At 39.9% G+C, this 16055-nt stretch overlaps 1 protein-coding gene across 2 annotated transcripts in view; it reads left to right on the forward strand.

Moving 5' to 3' along the window:
- LOC149303095 (F-BAR domain only protein 2-like) overlaps positions 1-16055 on the forward strand; it is a 33502-nt gene that overhangs the window by 2294 nt on the left and 15153 nt on the right. For both annotated transcript variants that reach the window (XM_089481689.1, XM_089481690.1), the window contains exons 5-9: positions 1548-1652; positions 11483-11581; positions 11916-12012; positions 15312-15356; positions 15572-15644. In XM_089481689.1, coding sequence (XP_089337815.1) covers positions 1548-1652; positions 11483-11581; positions 11916-12012; positions 15312-15356; positions 15572-15644 — 419 coding nt within the window. The remainder of the gene's footprint in view (positions 1-1547; positions 1653-11482; positions 11582-11915; positions 12013-15311; positions 15357-15571; positions 15645-16055) is intronic.

Here is a 16055-nt window from a genome sequence, read left to right on the forward strand (position 1 = left end):
ACATAATTACTTTTTGGATATTGTTTGCAAAGATGATCTTCATCCTGTCCATTAATGGCATAAATTATGACCTGGAATATTTTTGTTAAAGCTTTCATTTTGCAATGTTTTATGGGAGATATCCGTACAATGGCACTGCAGGGTGTGCCTTCACTTGGGATACTTAATGATAATAAGGGTGTTGCGTTGCATGAACTAGTTGTTCAGGCTTCAATCAGTGAGGCCATTGTGTTCACACCCTTTGCTACAACGTAGCAGCTGGGAATTTGTGAAACGGACCATGCAAAGGGGCCAAGTACCTGTCATCAACTTTAAAGTGAATATCACGGTTGGAGTGCCTTCCAACACAAAAAAAAGCACTTACCTGACACAGATGAGGCAGTCCTGCCGCAGCGCTCCTGCTCCATTGTCCCATGTGTCTTGGCACTGATAGGCTGCTTAAGGCAGGCAATCAGAGGCTGGAAAGGACTCCCGGTGATATTAATCGGAGCACTTTCCACGCACCGGAGCCACTGCGGAAGCTGAGCATATCACATGCAGGGATCACCTGTAGGGCTTTTAGCTAATGGATGAAGAAAGGGGCATATGCAGAATCCCCCAAAATGAATGACACGTGGTTTCTCCTAACTTCTTTCTGTCCAAAATGAACACCACAAACATTTAAATGGACCTGTCATATTGATTAAAGTTCATATGTATATATAAACTCAATGTATATCAAATCAAAATGGGTTTATATGATGATTTTTGCAAACGCAAAAATACCTTTCAGACCCAGCTGTTTTTTTTTTGCCAATAGGAGTAGGAGTGGTAGTTGAAACCTGTGCCACCCCTGCTGTAGGACCCCAAATAACTAGATTAATTAACCAGGTTTAATTGCAATCTAGGGAACTCGGGAATTAAAATGTATAACGGCAAAGCACGCACCCAGCAAATACATGCTGCAAATGCTATTTAGTTGTATCTGAAGCATAAATATTTCTGTCGTGCTATATGGTCATTGTCACGGTCAGGACTACTTGCCAAGCCGTGACTGTGTGGAGGGCATGAAGGGGTTAATAGCACCAGGCCTCTGGATTTACTAACTTCACCCCTTAACAAGACATACAAAAAAAAACTAAAACAGCAAACAGTTCTTTAAAAACAAAGGGACTTAAACACAGGACCCTCACTCACGAGTTTCTCCAGAACAGATACAGAAGGCATGTACAAAGAAACACATTTAAATCAATCTCGGAGTAACTCATTGAATGATTAAACAAAGAAACTAACCACCTCTGCTGGGTTATCCTTCCATGCGTCCACTATATTCCATGAGTCAATAATGACACTCATATACTACTTTCTGCCGCTATGTCAGAGTACCCCGATCTTGGTGAGTTCTTTCTAATCCTAATACGGCTGTATTTCTTACCATGGAGGGGAATCATTTCATTACTTCCTCTCCCTTAGCTTTTTTTTTATTATATATTACGTTGTTTCGTATATACACGTTAACCACGTCCCTGATTTCCTTTAAAATCTTTCTTAAATATTTTTTCTTTTAGGCAGCTATAAAAACAGGGAAAGCTACAGAGAGTTATAAACGATGTGTTGAGAAATATGCTGCGGTAAAATCTGATTTTGAGCAGAAAATGGAAGAGACCAGCCAGGTAAGTCCTTTCGGACCTGGAATGGATGTCATATTGTATCCGGCGCCTAAACAAATGATTATATCGGCGGCATACTATTTTTGTGCGGGTCTGTGTAGTTAATAACACTCCAGCCTTGTTATGTTAAATGCATGTCGGAGCCCCCTGTATTGTACTGAAATCATACAATATATTATTAACACTAAAAGTTGGACTATACATCTAAATGTGATAATAAAGAAAAGCCCTATCTTTCCTACTTTATAATTTGCATGGGCGAACAAGCAGATCATAAAAATATGGAAAAAGCTTTCCAGTATAGGATGGGTCATGCGCTAACATATTCATTAGCACTGCACAGTTTAAATATAGGGGGGATAACAAATGCATAAGAAAAATCCCCTTAGACATACAGATTCAGCAGGAGTTGAGGACTCTGTCTTTGAACGTGTAACTTAGCCTCACGGGACTTTCAGACATAATTCCTAGCAAGATTTATGGGCTTATGAGAGCCCTGCTGGTAAGCTTACATTCTAGTTTGAATTTCATGGGTGATTTAGATGAAAGGAGGGGTTAACACAGGCCGTGGTAGCTACGTGAAGCAGTAATTGGGGTAAGTTGCAGGATGTAAAAATTATTATAAATAAAATGCATAAGAAGAGGGCCGTGCTGTGTTCTTGCTGCCTGTGAAACGGGGAAGTGTGAATGTATATGTATATATATATATATATATATATATATATATATTTTACATGCAGTGACCTTTTCAGACCTTTTAAAGCACTGTCTGGCAATGCTTCCAAGAAGCTTCTTTGGCCTGCAATGGTTTTAAAAGGAAAAAACACAAAAAAATCTTCGACTGATTATTTCAGGTCAATAAAGGTTAATGGTTACATTGGTCGGTTTTGGTAATAAAAGCCTTTCACACAGCGAAGTAACTCCACATCTTGTAGCAATTGGCAGTTTCCCTGTTCTTATACATTCCAGACATTCTCCTGTGTGCTTAAGAATGCTAATAACTGCCCAAATGTTACGTTCACAATGGATTTTGGATCTCTTAAAAAAAAAAAAAAAAAAAAAAAAGTATTTTATATGGAAGTATTTTACTTTTTTTTTTTTTTTTACACTACAATAGTGAGAATAAATCTGTTCCGTTGGCCAGACTACAAAGCTGACTTTGTTAATGTTTGTCTCAAATTCACTAGCATTGAAGTATCTCTGATTGTTTTTATTTTTCTCATTGCTATGGTAACGTAAACAATGTTTTTGGTATGGCTGTAGCATGTGAACAATCATTTAAGATAACCCAGGACATTTTGGTTTTCATATCTGCTCCTGACAGCCATATTGTAATTGTCCATTTTTTTTTTATTGCTTTATAAGATTTTTTACCTGGATATGATATAACCGACATTACTCCTTTAATTGAAATGGAACAAATATTTTCTTTTGTATCTGGCTGCTTAAGTCCTAATATCTTAATTTCTGCATCAGGACTTTTTGTTTATTCACCTGCAAAAGGATAATTGAGGAGTAGATTTGTACTGTCTCAATAATGACAACAGTGTCCTATTTGAATGTAGACATGTAAGATACACACACACACACACACACACATCTGGGTAATTTTAGTGTGCAATAGCTGTGTTAAATCTCCTATTTAATATGTTCTTGGCACGGTGGCAACCATGTGATAATTGTAGATATTCACACCCTTTTGTAACCTGTGTTTTTATAGTCATAGGAAAATGTCTTCAATTATGTAGGAAATTAACCACTACAATTTATGTCTCTCTACTCCCCAAAATTGTCATTTTTAATGTTTTGCGTGGAAACATTCTTGCAAACATTCTTTAGGTTTTGGCATTAAAATACATTTAAGTCCTCACCTAGCTGTCTCTGATGTGTATTCTACCTATTAATTCCATTGATTGTTGAGCTATTTGCTACAAAAAATATATTTTTTCTGTTTGTCAACCTATGGTCCGCGTGGATACTGTGTTTCATCTTACAGAGGCAACAATTTATGAGTTTAATGTGTAACGGAAGCTGCCAACAGGCATATTCGAAATGTACAGAAGAATTTAATTGAAGATGCCATGCCCTCCTCTAAAGAGAAGAGTAGAAAATGCTGTTTGGTCAGCTTCTCCAACAGTTTTAAAAATGTGAACACTGCCTTTGTCGTGATTGCTCAATGAAGTGAGCTTGGAACCATGGTAACGGAAAAAAAGTGAAAGCGTGCTTGTGAGACAAGCCGACTGATATGTGCCGATATGCAGGAATCGGTGGTTGCAAAATCAGATGTGCAGTCCCCCCTGATAGCACCCTTCCCCAGAGAGGGGGAGAGAGAATTTGTTTGGTTTTGTGGGCTGTAACGCTCATCACCCTCAGTCATAATAATTATGATGGAGGTAAAGGGTGGTATAGCACAGGGCTCAACAAACTCTGACACAGTTTGCCGCTTTCTGGAGCCCAAGGTTTTGCAGAATTGCCATTATGAATCGGCACCCAATGCTTTCTAGCGGGGTCCCGTGATGCCCGGAGCTTGGCCAACCGCGCCCCCGCAGCTCGGCCTACCGCGCCCCCGCAGGAAAGCTTAGGATGCCTGCTTCATGATGGCAGAAGATAGGCAGCAATGTGGAGGGGGGAGTAGTGTATGTGTAAACTGTCATAGTCACTGTGTATGTACGTATGTATAGAGCTGGAGTCAGTGTAGTCTGACAGTGTTTTGTGTGTATATGTATAGTGCCAGAGTCTGTATTTAATTTTATAGATATATAAATAGCCGTTTTGTGTGTGTTCAATGTGGCATTAGCATGAGTGTGTATGAGAGCAGAATGTTGGTGTGTGTGGTTCTGTAAGGTGTTGGCGTTTGTGAGCATAAGGTATTAGCGTGTTTGTTACTGTATGGTGTTAGTGTGTAAATGTATGTTAGTGTATGGCAAGGCTCCACGAACTCCAGGTGCCAGGAAAATAAAAACCTGATTGGGAAGAAGAAAAGAAAAGCTGTCTCCTAACTTTTTTGGACTTCTAGATCCAAACCAAATTTTTTGACCCCTGGTGTAGCAGTCATAGCGGGAGCGCTAAAGGTACAGGAAGGCTTGCATGTTCATGGACTTGTATTTTCAACATAGAGCTTGTTTTTTTAGCATGATTATTGACTTTGTGCCAATCCTGTGGTAAATTGTCACTTCCATGGGTTTATGTGCAAAACCACATATATTACTGAAGCAGTGGGGTCTTTTAATTTTACTATTAAGTGTGGCATGCATGGGGAAATATTTTGTAGCACTAACTCATGTGACATATGGATTGCTTTAAATTGGGTATCTATGATAGATAGAGAAGGAAATCTTATAACACAGATAACTATAACACATGGAGTTCATATTCTCAAACCTGTCTTCACATATAATTAAGGCTAGGTTTCCACTTGGGTTTTTGTCCTGCGTTTTTTTTCTTGATGAAAAACGCCAAGAAAACTGCCACTGCATTTTTCTGCATTTTGGCGTTTTTTTCTGGAGTTTTTTTCTGGCGTTTTAGCCTTTCTGTGGAAATTGCTTTTTTTGACCTTAGGCAGTTTTTCCAGCCTTTACAAGTTAGAAGTTTCACCCAGCTAAAAGGGATTAGGATAAATGGCAAGTATCTGCCCCCTGATGTCATTTACTTGGTAGAGTTCTACTTAAACGCCCCGGCGGACCCTTTTGTCACTTTTCTGTGGTTTGTAAGGCATGCTTTATTCCGAATGTCTGCTCCTCTAGGAAGATTGGCCCCAAATGATGGTGCAAATTGTTTGCTGTTGCTTTTGGCACGCAGGATCCAGTTGATGCGTCGCGTATGTTTGTTTGTAATGGCATGTTTGTTCCAAATGGTGTAGAATTCAATATGAACTTTGTTTTGTGTGAAACTGTTTGTTTCCAGCCTATTTCTCGTAGGACACACAGATACTGGGTCCATCCTCTGCATTGTAACTGTGGAAAAAACGCCATAAAAAACGCCAAGGCAATAAACCCACATGGCTTTTTCATGGCGTTTTTTCTCTCCCATAGACTTCTATTGGAGAAAAACGCCAAGATTTCCTTGCAAAAAACGCCAGAGTGTCAACATGCTGCGATTTTGAAAAACTGCCACAGAGCCCAAAAAAGCAGAAAAACGCCAAAGAGGACTGAAAAAACGCCAAACAAAAAAACGCCAAGTGGATATGGCATTCTGCGATTTCCTATTGAAGAACAGCTAACATCTGGCTGCTGCGTTTTTTCACTAAAAAAAACGCCAGGTGGCGCTATTGGCGTTTTTATGGGCGTTTTTAGCTAAAAAAAAACCAAGTGGAAACCTAGCCTAAAAGAAAAGTCTTATATTTGCCTGTTAGGGTTGTGTATAAAGCGTTGATGGGCATTTAGTCACTCCTTGTTACCTTTGTGCTCTATAATACTTTCACTAAAAGGACATATTCCGTAGTAGATTGCCCTTAAGATGTTTGGAGTTGCATTTTAACCGGATGTCAGGAGGCAATTTCCTCTCCACTTCCTGCTTGTTACGAATAGTAGATGCCTGCTTAGAAAGTGTTCTGTAAATGAAAATTGAAATTGGTTTCCCTAGATTACAGGAAATCCAAGAAATTGTGCAGCCATACCGGTGAAACCTTTCCACTGTGTTTTTTGGGGATAAGGGACTCGGATGGTTTCACTGTTGTGAATTCCAACCAGCATTTCAGCTACTTATCTAGTGGATGCTTTGTGATGGACAATGCATCTCTTGGAGTCCAGTCAATCAGCGTATGATAGAATGTCTACCTGGTCAAGTCGCCTTTACTTCAGAGCTCACCAGATGTGGAATAACCTGCCGGAAAGCATTAAATCACCCTCTGCTTTCTACCTGAAAAGGTCTGATTCCTTGTGTTTAGCATTGTTTTTTCATATTTTTTTGTTTTATGTAACCCTGTAACTGGATTGCTGCAATTTAAAATGTTCTATATAAATACAATTTCTTTAAACTAAAAGCAACTTTTTTTTAATGTCAAAAAGTCATGCACTATCGCAAGACCGAGCACAGCAAACGGAAACAGAATACTGCATCAACAAGTCTCTCCTAGGCAGAAATTTCAAGGCAGACTGGTTTCCAAATGTTCTGCCCAAGCTCTTTTGAAACGGGCAATGTGGAGGACCGTAGATGCAGTGATCTTCCCTTCATAATTTGAGCACGTCTAGCAGTTGGGACCCAGTGGGACCCTGATATACCCACCTACTATCCAGTGAAGTCTGGTCAGAAGTGGTCTTCTATTCACGAAAAAAACAAGGAACTGGTGCGCAGAAAATGACAGCAGGTGTTCTGGACTGAAGTCAAAATGTGAACTATTTGGGTGTACCAGGAGGTAGTTTGTTCACCAAAGGGCAGGAGAGCGGTACAAGAATGTGTTTGCAGCCAACAGTGAGGCATGGTGTAAATTCCTTGCAGGTTTGGGGCTGCATTTCTGCAAATGGAATTGGGGATTTGGTCAGAAGTAATGGCTCCCTTAATGCAGAGAAGTACATGCAGATACTAATGCATCATGCAATACCATCAGGGAGGCATCTGATTGCCCGCAAATTTATTCAGCAGCATGGCAATGAACCCAAACATACAGCCATTAAGCGTAAAGAAGAACAAGGAGTCCTTGGAGTTATGGTTTGGCCCCCACAGAGCCCTGATCTCAACATCTGTCTGGGATCATATGAAGAGAGAGAAGCAACCGAGGCGCCTAAATCCACAGAACAATGGCAAAGGGTGGTCAGACCAAATATTGGTTTGATTTAGATTTTTCTTCTGTTCAATCACTTTGAATTTTGGTAAATGATTAAACTTATTAACATATCTATTTTTAAAAACATTAATACTCTACAGCAGTGGTTCTCAACCCGTGTATCCTCAGGACCCACATTTGTCTTTGGTCATTAAGTCGCGACCCAAAAATAATTTAAATTGTGAAACATATTTTATTCCATAAAACAACTTGTGCAGTATTCCACTTATATATATATATAAATATATATATATATATATATATATATATATATATGCACTTTTTAAACGGTAAACAAACAGTAAACAAACAAACGGATACTTTGCTAGTGAAAATTAATTGTGCAATAATCACAGCGCTAGTGAAATGAAAGTGCCATTGAGGCAAAAACCCAATAAATAAATAGTCATTGAAACATGAGGTAGAACTAATGGGAAAACTGGGGATGCTTTCTGCTGAGATGCTGCAGTGGGGGGGGGAAGGGGCTGTGGTGGTTAACTGGGGCTGTGGTGGGGAGAAGGGGGTGGGGCACAGGGGTTGTGGTGTCTGGGTAACTGGGGCTGAGATGGTGCATAGGGGCTTTGGTGGGGGTAATAGGGGATTTGGTGGGGTAACGGGCTGTGTCCTAGTGGGGGACAGAGGCAATAGGGACAGCAGAGCAGATTATATATATATATATATATATATATATATATATATATATATTTTACCTCAGAAAAGATGAGGAAGTGGAAAGGCTGTCCGCGGGCTACAGCAGGAAGAGGGGAAAGACTTTATTCAGTTCCCACTAGGAGCAGACAGCGACCGCAAAGCAATCAAGCGACTTGCTTTGAGGTCGGGGAGTAATACTAAAGTACATGCCGGACCGTAGGCTGCCTGATGGCCCTGATTGTTGAGGCCGCGGTCCTGACAGCCTGCGGCTCGCGGATTGCCGCAAGACTGTGTAAGGCAGCCCCAGGAAAGTTAAATTTTCCCGGTATGCCTCCAGTCCGGCCCTGACCCTCCCGGACCCACTGAAGACTGGGTCGCGACCCATGAGTTGAGAACCACTGCTCTACAGCATTTTTTTTTCTCACCTAACTAAAACTTTTGCACAGTACTTCATATGTGTTTACCCACATATACTTTTGTCCCTGTCCATAAAAACCCCTTGTTTACCCCAGTAGACAATTGCTTGTTCTTTTACACCCTGACTGGGCACCAGCCTGCCGTTACTGCTGGTAAGGGTTTGTTTAGGAGACTTTCCCCGGAGGAGCACGTTTACTCCGAGACCTGGAGCCATAGTATGTAAAATATCCGGGCTTCTTTTTGTCAAACAAAATACCTATCATGTTAGTTTCGCTCTCATTCTGTTAATTGATAACAAAAACATGTATTAGGTTGTTAAAGAGAATATTTCAACCTGGGAAGTGGTTCTAAATGAAGAGACACAGAAACATTAGTACATGGTAAATATTCACATATTGGACACACATTTATAAAGACTCCATGAATGGAAAAAAGTCTAATTTGTTATTTAATCATAATTTAATACACTGTGTCATGCCTCCCAGTGGTGTAATGGCACGCTCTGTGTGCTTGTGCAGAAAGTATTCCCATTGGTTGCTTTAGGCAGCCAATCGGCACAAAAATAGGATCACAGAGATGACTTTGCCCTGTACCTTTGGAGCTGCAGCCTCTCCTAAAGGTGCATATTAAAGTACATACAAAGTAGTTCAAAATGCAATTTTTGTTGGTAGGGTGTATGAGACACTAAGCTGTCCATGTAACTCAATGCTTAACGCAGTGGTGTTAAGTATAAAAAGTAGGCGTATTTCTGTTATAGCCAAATGATTCTTCCAATTTTCAAGTTAATCCTGTTGTATGCTATGGAAATGATGCAATTTTTTAAACTTTGCACCAGAACTGTCGCCTAAAAACTGTAGCTGTAAAATATATTCTTGTAATCACAGACTTGCTCTTAATGTTTCCTGTAGCTACTGCTGTGTGCTGAATGACAATGCGTCTTAACCAGGATTATGTTTCATTGTGTATTTTTCTTGGCTAACTTTTAATATAGTACTCCCTCTAGTGTACATAAATTGCCCTACATTAAGCGTTGGATTAAATTCTCCACACACACAAGCAAAAAACATTTTTTTTATATGTTTGACATATGAGTTGGTTGACTTGTTTTTGTTTATTACATCACCCTGTAGTTGGAGATTTAAGGTGTTCATGGCTCTACTAAATGCCCTGTCTTTTTTTTTTTCTTGAGGTTTCTGAACTAATTCTATGTGTAATCTATATTCATGCTAAATATATTTTTCATTCATACACACTCATATGTGTGTGTAAAATATATAATGTGTGTTAGGGCTGAAACAAGTAATTGATAAAATCGATAATCAATAATGAAAATCGTCAACGATTAGTCGAATCGATTTTTATCGATTATAAAAAGGTTTTTTTCAGAGCAAATGCTCTGAAAAACTCCTCTCCTTATATAATCCGACCTCAAACAGAGATCGGATTATAACACTAGAATTCAGATCCCCCGCAACGCTGCAGGGGACCTGGATTCCCCTCACTGTTGGCCGGTCTCTCACTTCCGTCTCTCTCCCCCCTCCCATACACCCCTCTGACTCCTCCCCCCCTCCCATACATCACTCTGCCTCTCTCCCGACTCCCTGGTGCTTTGTGAACCTCCGTTGCTGACAGGTACTTTCACTGCAGCTTCATAGAAGCCTCAGCGTAAGTGAAGGGCAGTAACGGAGGCTGTCTTTGCGCATCGCGCAGACCCCCACCGGCTGACAAAGAATCATCCTCTATGTCTGCCGGTGGGGGTCTGCATCGCACAGACAGCCTCCGTTACTGCCCTTCACTTACGCTGAGGCTTCTATGAAGCTGCAGTGAAAGTGCCTGTCAGCAATGGAGCCGGGTAGAGAGGCAGAGCGATGTATGGGAGGGGGGAGGAGTCAGAGGGGTGTATGGGAGCCACCCTCCCATACACCACTCTGGCTCCTCCCCCTCCCATACACCACTCTGCCTCTCTACCCGGCGCCCTGGTGTCTTGTGAACCTCCGTTGCTGACAGGAGGCAGAGTGGAGTATGGGAGGGGGGAGGAGGCAGAGTGGAGTATGGGAGGGGGGAGGAGGCAGAGTGGAGTATGGGAGGGGGGAGGAGGCAGAGTGGAGTATGGGAGGGGGGAGGAGGCAGAGTGGAGTATGGGGGGGATTATCCCCATAATATCTGGGGATGAAAGGTATATCCGGGGGCTCAGTTGCATATCACTGGCATATAAGGAGTATAAGGCATATCAGGGGGCACAGTGGCATATCAGGGGGCACAGTGGAATCTGGCATATAAGAGGTATAAGTCATATATGGGGGCAGAGTGGCAAGCTGGGGGTCAGATGTGCATAACTGGGGGCAGTTTGGTAAATAGAAAATATAAACAAGGCTTTTTTCTCATAGTTTTTATTAAATATGAAAAATAGTTAACATATGAATTAATATTTACTAATAACTTTGTATTAAAACCTAGTTTGAGAAACACTGTGTTTGGGTTCTTATAGCTTTTATTATTATGTCAGTAAAATAAGAAGGTGAATAGAGAGAGAGAGAGAGGCCATTACAATAAAGAGATGAAAGTGTAAATTGTACGTTTTTTATTACATTATTTTAAATTTTAAAAAATTGCATTTTTTTATCCGATTAATCGAAAAAATAATTGGCCAACTAATCGATTATTAAAATAATCGTTAGTTGCAGCCCTAATGTGTATGTTTATAGATTCCCTTTTTAAAACTGAAGTCTTGTGCATAGTCAATATTTCAAGTAACATATTGGAGGCTACCAACACAATGGTCAATTCAAATGCTCCTCTTACTGGCACTGATCATCTTTAATTCATTTGCATGATCCCAGATACACCCCTAAGGCATTCCCACGCAGCTGGATTCATTCTTGAACTAAGGCAATATGGAACCCCATATCTCTTCCTGTATTTTGGTTATAAGGAAGTTCATGTATTCATCTTAAAATCAAGAAGCACTGCGAACTGAAGTATATTAACTTTGTTTGTCCTACAGAAATTCCAAGATATTGAAGAAAAGCATCTTATTCGTATGAAAGAAATCATAGAGGCACTCTCTCACTCTGTAAGCGAAGTCCACATTCAGATAGGCCAGGTAGGTTTTCAGTCCAGTACAAATAACTGTATTATATATGTATTAAATATATTATAGTGACACTATGCAGCCTAAGGGTTCTGTTTGGTGTGGATTTTGTGCATGAATGGTGCTTCAGCTGGAGCATTTGGAGAACAGGGCAAGCTAATGGTCGCACTGTAGTTTTGCAATGGACTGAGTGTTGAAGCTGGATTTGTACTAGTCTGGGATTCTATATTCCATCTGTCGTTTCAGAATATTGCTGCACTTCCTTGACATGACTTGGTGACCTTCAGCTAAGAAGGAGCTTTGTCACCGTTTTATTGACCTTCAATTGGGCACCTGTGTTTTTCAGGTTCATGAAGAATTTATAAACAATATGGCAAATATTACAGTTGATAGTTTGTTACAGAAGTTTGCTGAGAGCAAAGCCACCGGGAAAGAAAGACCTGGTAAGTATACATGTATTTTTCTTTTAAGATTTCGGGTGGTCAGTGGATTTGTTTGAACACATTAACGCTCAGATACATTTTATTTGATGTGCTTATGTTTTCTGATTCCCCATAAAGTCCCCATAAAAACCAGTTGGTGTTAAACTGTCTCGATTTGATGTTGATGTATCCGTTCCTATTTACAGCATGCTGTTCTGCTCGCCCCGGCTCTGCTTGTTCATTCTACTAGAATTAAGGGAAACACGCAAATGTCAGAATGCTTTTTGTGTGCATTGCGGTGTGCGGTGCTTCAGGGAGCGGAGTGTTTTCTTTGTCACAGACACCTCGCGTGTTTGGGGCCGTTGCAGAGATATGCGTGGAGTGTTTATTGGTTTATAAAAACGCCATCGGATTCTGTAGCAATGTTCGGTGGTTCAGAAGTAATTGGTTGGGTTTCAGTAAAGTGTAAAACATACCAAATGCTTTTTTTTTTCCAGGTATCTGCAGTTATTTAAAACCATTATGAAGTACAGAATATGGGATGAGACATAAGACATTATTCTTTGTTTTAAATGTCTAGAATCTTTAATTATTCCTGGTCCTATAGGACCGAACTCATTACATGTGGGCCAGTGAGCCATCGCTATGATAACATTATCCAATAAGAAAGCTTGTATCCGCTTTCACATATAATGGGGAAACGGCTTCTTGATCCAAGGAGACATCTGACTGCCATTCTGGGGTCAAGAAGGAATTTTTCCCCCTAGTTTGTGCAAAGTTGGAAAGAGCCACAACTGGATTTTTTGGCCGCCTTTTGGATCAACAGCAAGAAATAATCTGATATAGGAAAGGCTGAACTTGATGGACGCATGTCTTTTTTTCAGCCTATCTAACTATGTAACTATATACAATAAGGCAGATCTGCTCTTGGCCGCAATATTTAATGCAAAGCAGAAACTCGCTCTTGCATGTCTACTAATCTGAGAGCAATGACTAAACCTGGCAGCGTATTAAGCTGTATTCTCTAGCAAAGACAGTAAACAACAAAGTGTTGGCATTTTGATGTAGTGGTGGGACGAGCAATACATGGCCATATAGTGTGACTGAATCCCCAGTATTTATGCCTTAGGTGTTTTTTGAATGGTATATGTCGGGTACACACTGAATTCTTGCCTTGTTTTGTGTATTTATTGGTCATTATTATTCTAGGAGCAACTCGGCAATCTGAATGCCGCCTTACGCTTTTTAGGTTCTGGACTCCCCTACTTTGTTTATATTTTTTTAGTGTGTGGACAAGTAAGATGTTAAGTTCTAGTGATATTTTTAAGGCTTGCAGAGAGTGATTCAGTTTTGGGTTAATGTGAATATAATGATCAGGACACATATGTTTTAAAAGTTGCATCTTTTGATGTTTCACGTGTTTGCCAAGCCTAGAAGGCCCTGTTGTATTGCTCTTCCAGAAGTTCTTAGTAGAGCTTCTTTTATATTATTATTATTATTATTATTATTATTATTATTTCTTTTATTATAGCGCTTTATCTCACTCACTACGTTTTTTTTTCTTAGTAGAGATTTGCTGAGAATTGATACAGTCTCTTGCTGTTTCCTCTACAAAAAGAGCCATTTATATTATATTTATTTTACTAGTTGTCAAGTTCCTTAGTAAATGTATCCTAGATGGTATGCTTCATTTGTTAATTGGACGGCGTCTTATGAAGTATTGTTTATTTGACTGTCCGGTTTACAGACTGAATTTAAATCTAGATTGTAACCTAGCGTGGATAGTTTATGAAGGGATGAAAACCCGGTTGTTTGTGTACTCGCGTAATTGACCTTTGCTGACCGACCGCGGCACTAAGAGCAGTCGTTTGTTTTGACAGCGGAATTAATTGAGGCTAAAACATTTGAAATTCCACTCCTATCAAGCTGTTCATTAGGAATTGCTCTCTGGCTTTAGCGCTGTCAGAAAAATAACCCGTCGGGCTATGATTAAATAGCACAACTATGGCCGGTCCACTGAATTCCGAGAGAAAGGTTGAATAAACTTTCTATTGCGGAAACGATTCCGAAGTGACACGCCGCGGGAGGGAGGTCACGATGTGCACTGATATCCAGCTGGGCTGTCAACTGGCGCTGTGCCAGGCACGCAAGGTCTCGCCACTCTCCGTGGCATGGGAAGCACATGCAGCAGATGAGAAAAGGACCACAAAGCCCTCGCCGCTTAATCCTGTTAGGAAAATGCATCTTTAGAGCGTGTCTGTGTCTTGAACCCGAGGCTAGGACAGACTGCGCGTTGTCACGGGTTGCATCAGATTTTACTGATTTGTTCCAAGGAAATAGTAATTCTCGTCCTTTACATAAATTAGCAATAAATCAACTCGGATTAAAAAGGAAAAGAATAATAATTAAAAAAAAAACAACTTATTTTACACTGACTTTAGTTGTTAAATTCTGTAAATTAAATTTTTAGTGTCACAATATCCAAAATGCTTGTTTTTTCTCCTTGGGGTTGGTTTACTAAAGGCAGACTTGTGGTTTTAACCCCCTCGGTTCTCTATTAAGAAGAGCCAACACTAGTGCTGTCCCCTACAGTTACATTATACAAGGTCAACCAAGCTCTTCCTACAGGAGAAGCTCATTAGGGTTTGGCCTTCATAATGCAGAGAAGGGAGAGTTAAAACCTCAACACTCTCTCGATCTCTCACTCCCTCTCCCTACCCCCAATATTTTTAGTAATTTGTGTTTCAGCGACCAGGAAACGTTTTTTTTACTTTTATGCACTTTGTTGCCTTCCCCGTCCTAAAGAGCAAATGCAAAAGGAAATGCATCCGTTACAGGTATGAATAAAAAACCTTCAGTATTCAAATTCAGGGAATAGCTCAAATCAGGAAGATTTCTTAAATGTCATCACTTATTGAATGATGGATTATGCAGAGTTCACTCACTATTTTCTCTGGAGACACTTACTGGTGTTGGTCCTTCATAATAGTGAAGAAACCCCACAGAACTAATGCACATAATGTTCATTTTTGTTGTGTGGTTGCACTTTGTGTTTTCATCCACTAGAGGGCGAGCCAACAATATGTTTGCATTACAGCTTTCTTTTAACACAAATGTGAAATAGTCTCCTTTATGTTTAACGCTGTTGCATACAGATCAAATGTATCCAAGAATAGATATATTCCCTGCCACATAATCTATAAAATTGTGTGCAAGAATTAACAATAAAATGATTAATAGAAGAGATTCTAAGTGACTGAAACAAGAATTGTGTGCTTGACATGATTACCAATAGACTAACGCAACATGTTTTCTATAAGGTCCCATTGAGTTTGAAGAATGCAACACAGCCATTGCGGTGGAAGGTGAGTTTCATTTGAGCCATTAAATCAAGTCGGGAGCGGGGGGGATCTCAGAGCTATTATTGGCTCTAAGATCTAAGAGCACCATCTCCAAAATGTTTAATTTTAACTTACGCATGTGAGCCCCCCCCCCATGAGATAATGGCTTGACACCCCTCTGGCAAAGTTTGCGATAAAGCATGTGTCATATCTGAGTTCTTTATTTTGTTTGTTTTTAGGAGTTAAACAGAGGAAAAGAAAGACTTTTGGTCTGCCAGGAATTATTAAGAAGGAGAAGGATGCAGAATCGGTGTATGTGTTTAGTTTTGTTGCCGTTGTATGTTAAATAATGCTATGGGAAGCCTTATGAAGCAATGCAAAAATCAGTATGATTTAATTCATATTATTATACCGCTACAATACAATGTTCTCATACAACAACATAACTGGAATTTAATTGTCTCCTTTTCAGTGAGTAACAGTTGTAAGGAGATTTACTTTACTGAGAGGGTGGTAGTTAAATGGAACAGCCTCCCAGCTGGTGGAGGTCTGATAAGGTCTTTCAGCAAAAATGAGCAGACTAAGTGAGGCAAATTATCTGCTGTCAAATTCCATGTTTCTAACTTTAAAAAACATTTTTAAAAATGAATACAATTATATATATATATATTATCTTTTATTTATATAGTGCCAACAATTTTGCAGCGCTTAAAACAATACATA

Source organism: Sceloporus occidentalis, unplaced genomic scaffold, assembly GCF_023333645.1.
Source record: "Sceloporus occidentalis isolate IW3139 unplaced genomic scaffold, rSceOcc1.0.p SCAF_16, whole genome shotgun sequence".
Classification (NCBI taxonomy): Eukaryota; Metazoa; Chordata; class Lepidosauria; order Squamata; family Phrynosomatidae; genus Sceloporus; species Sceloporus occidentalis.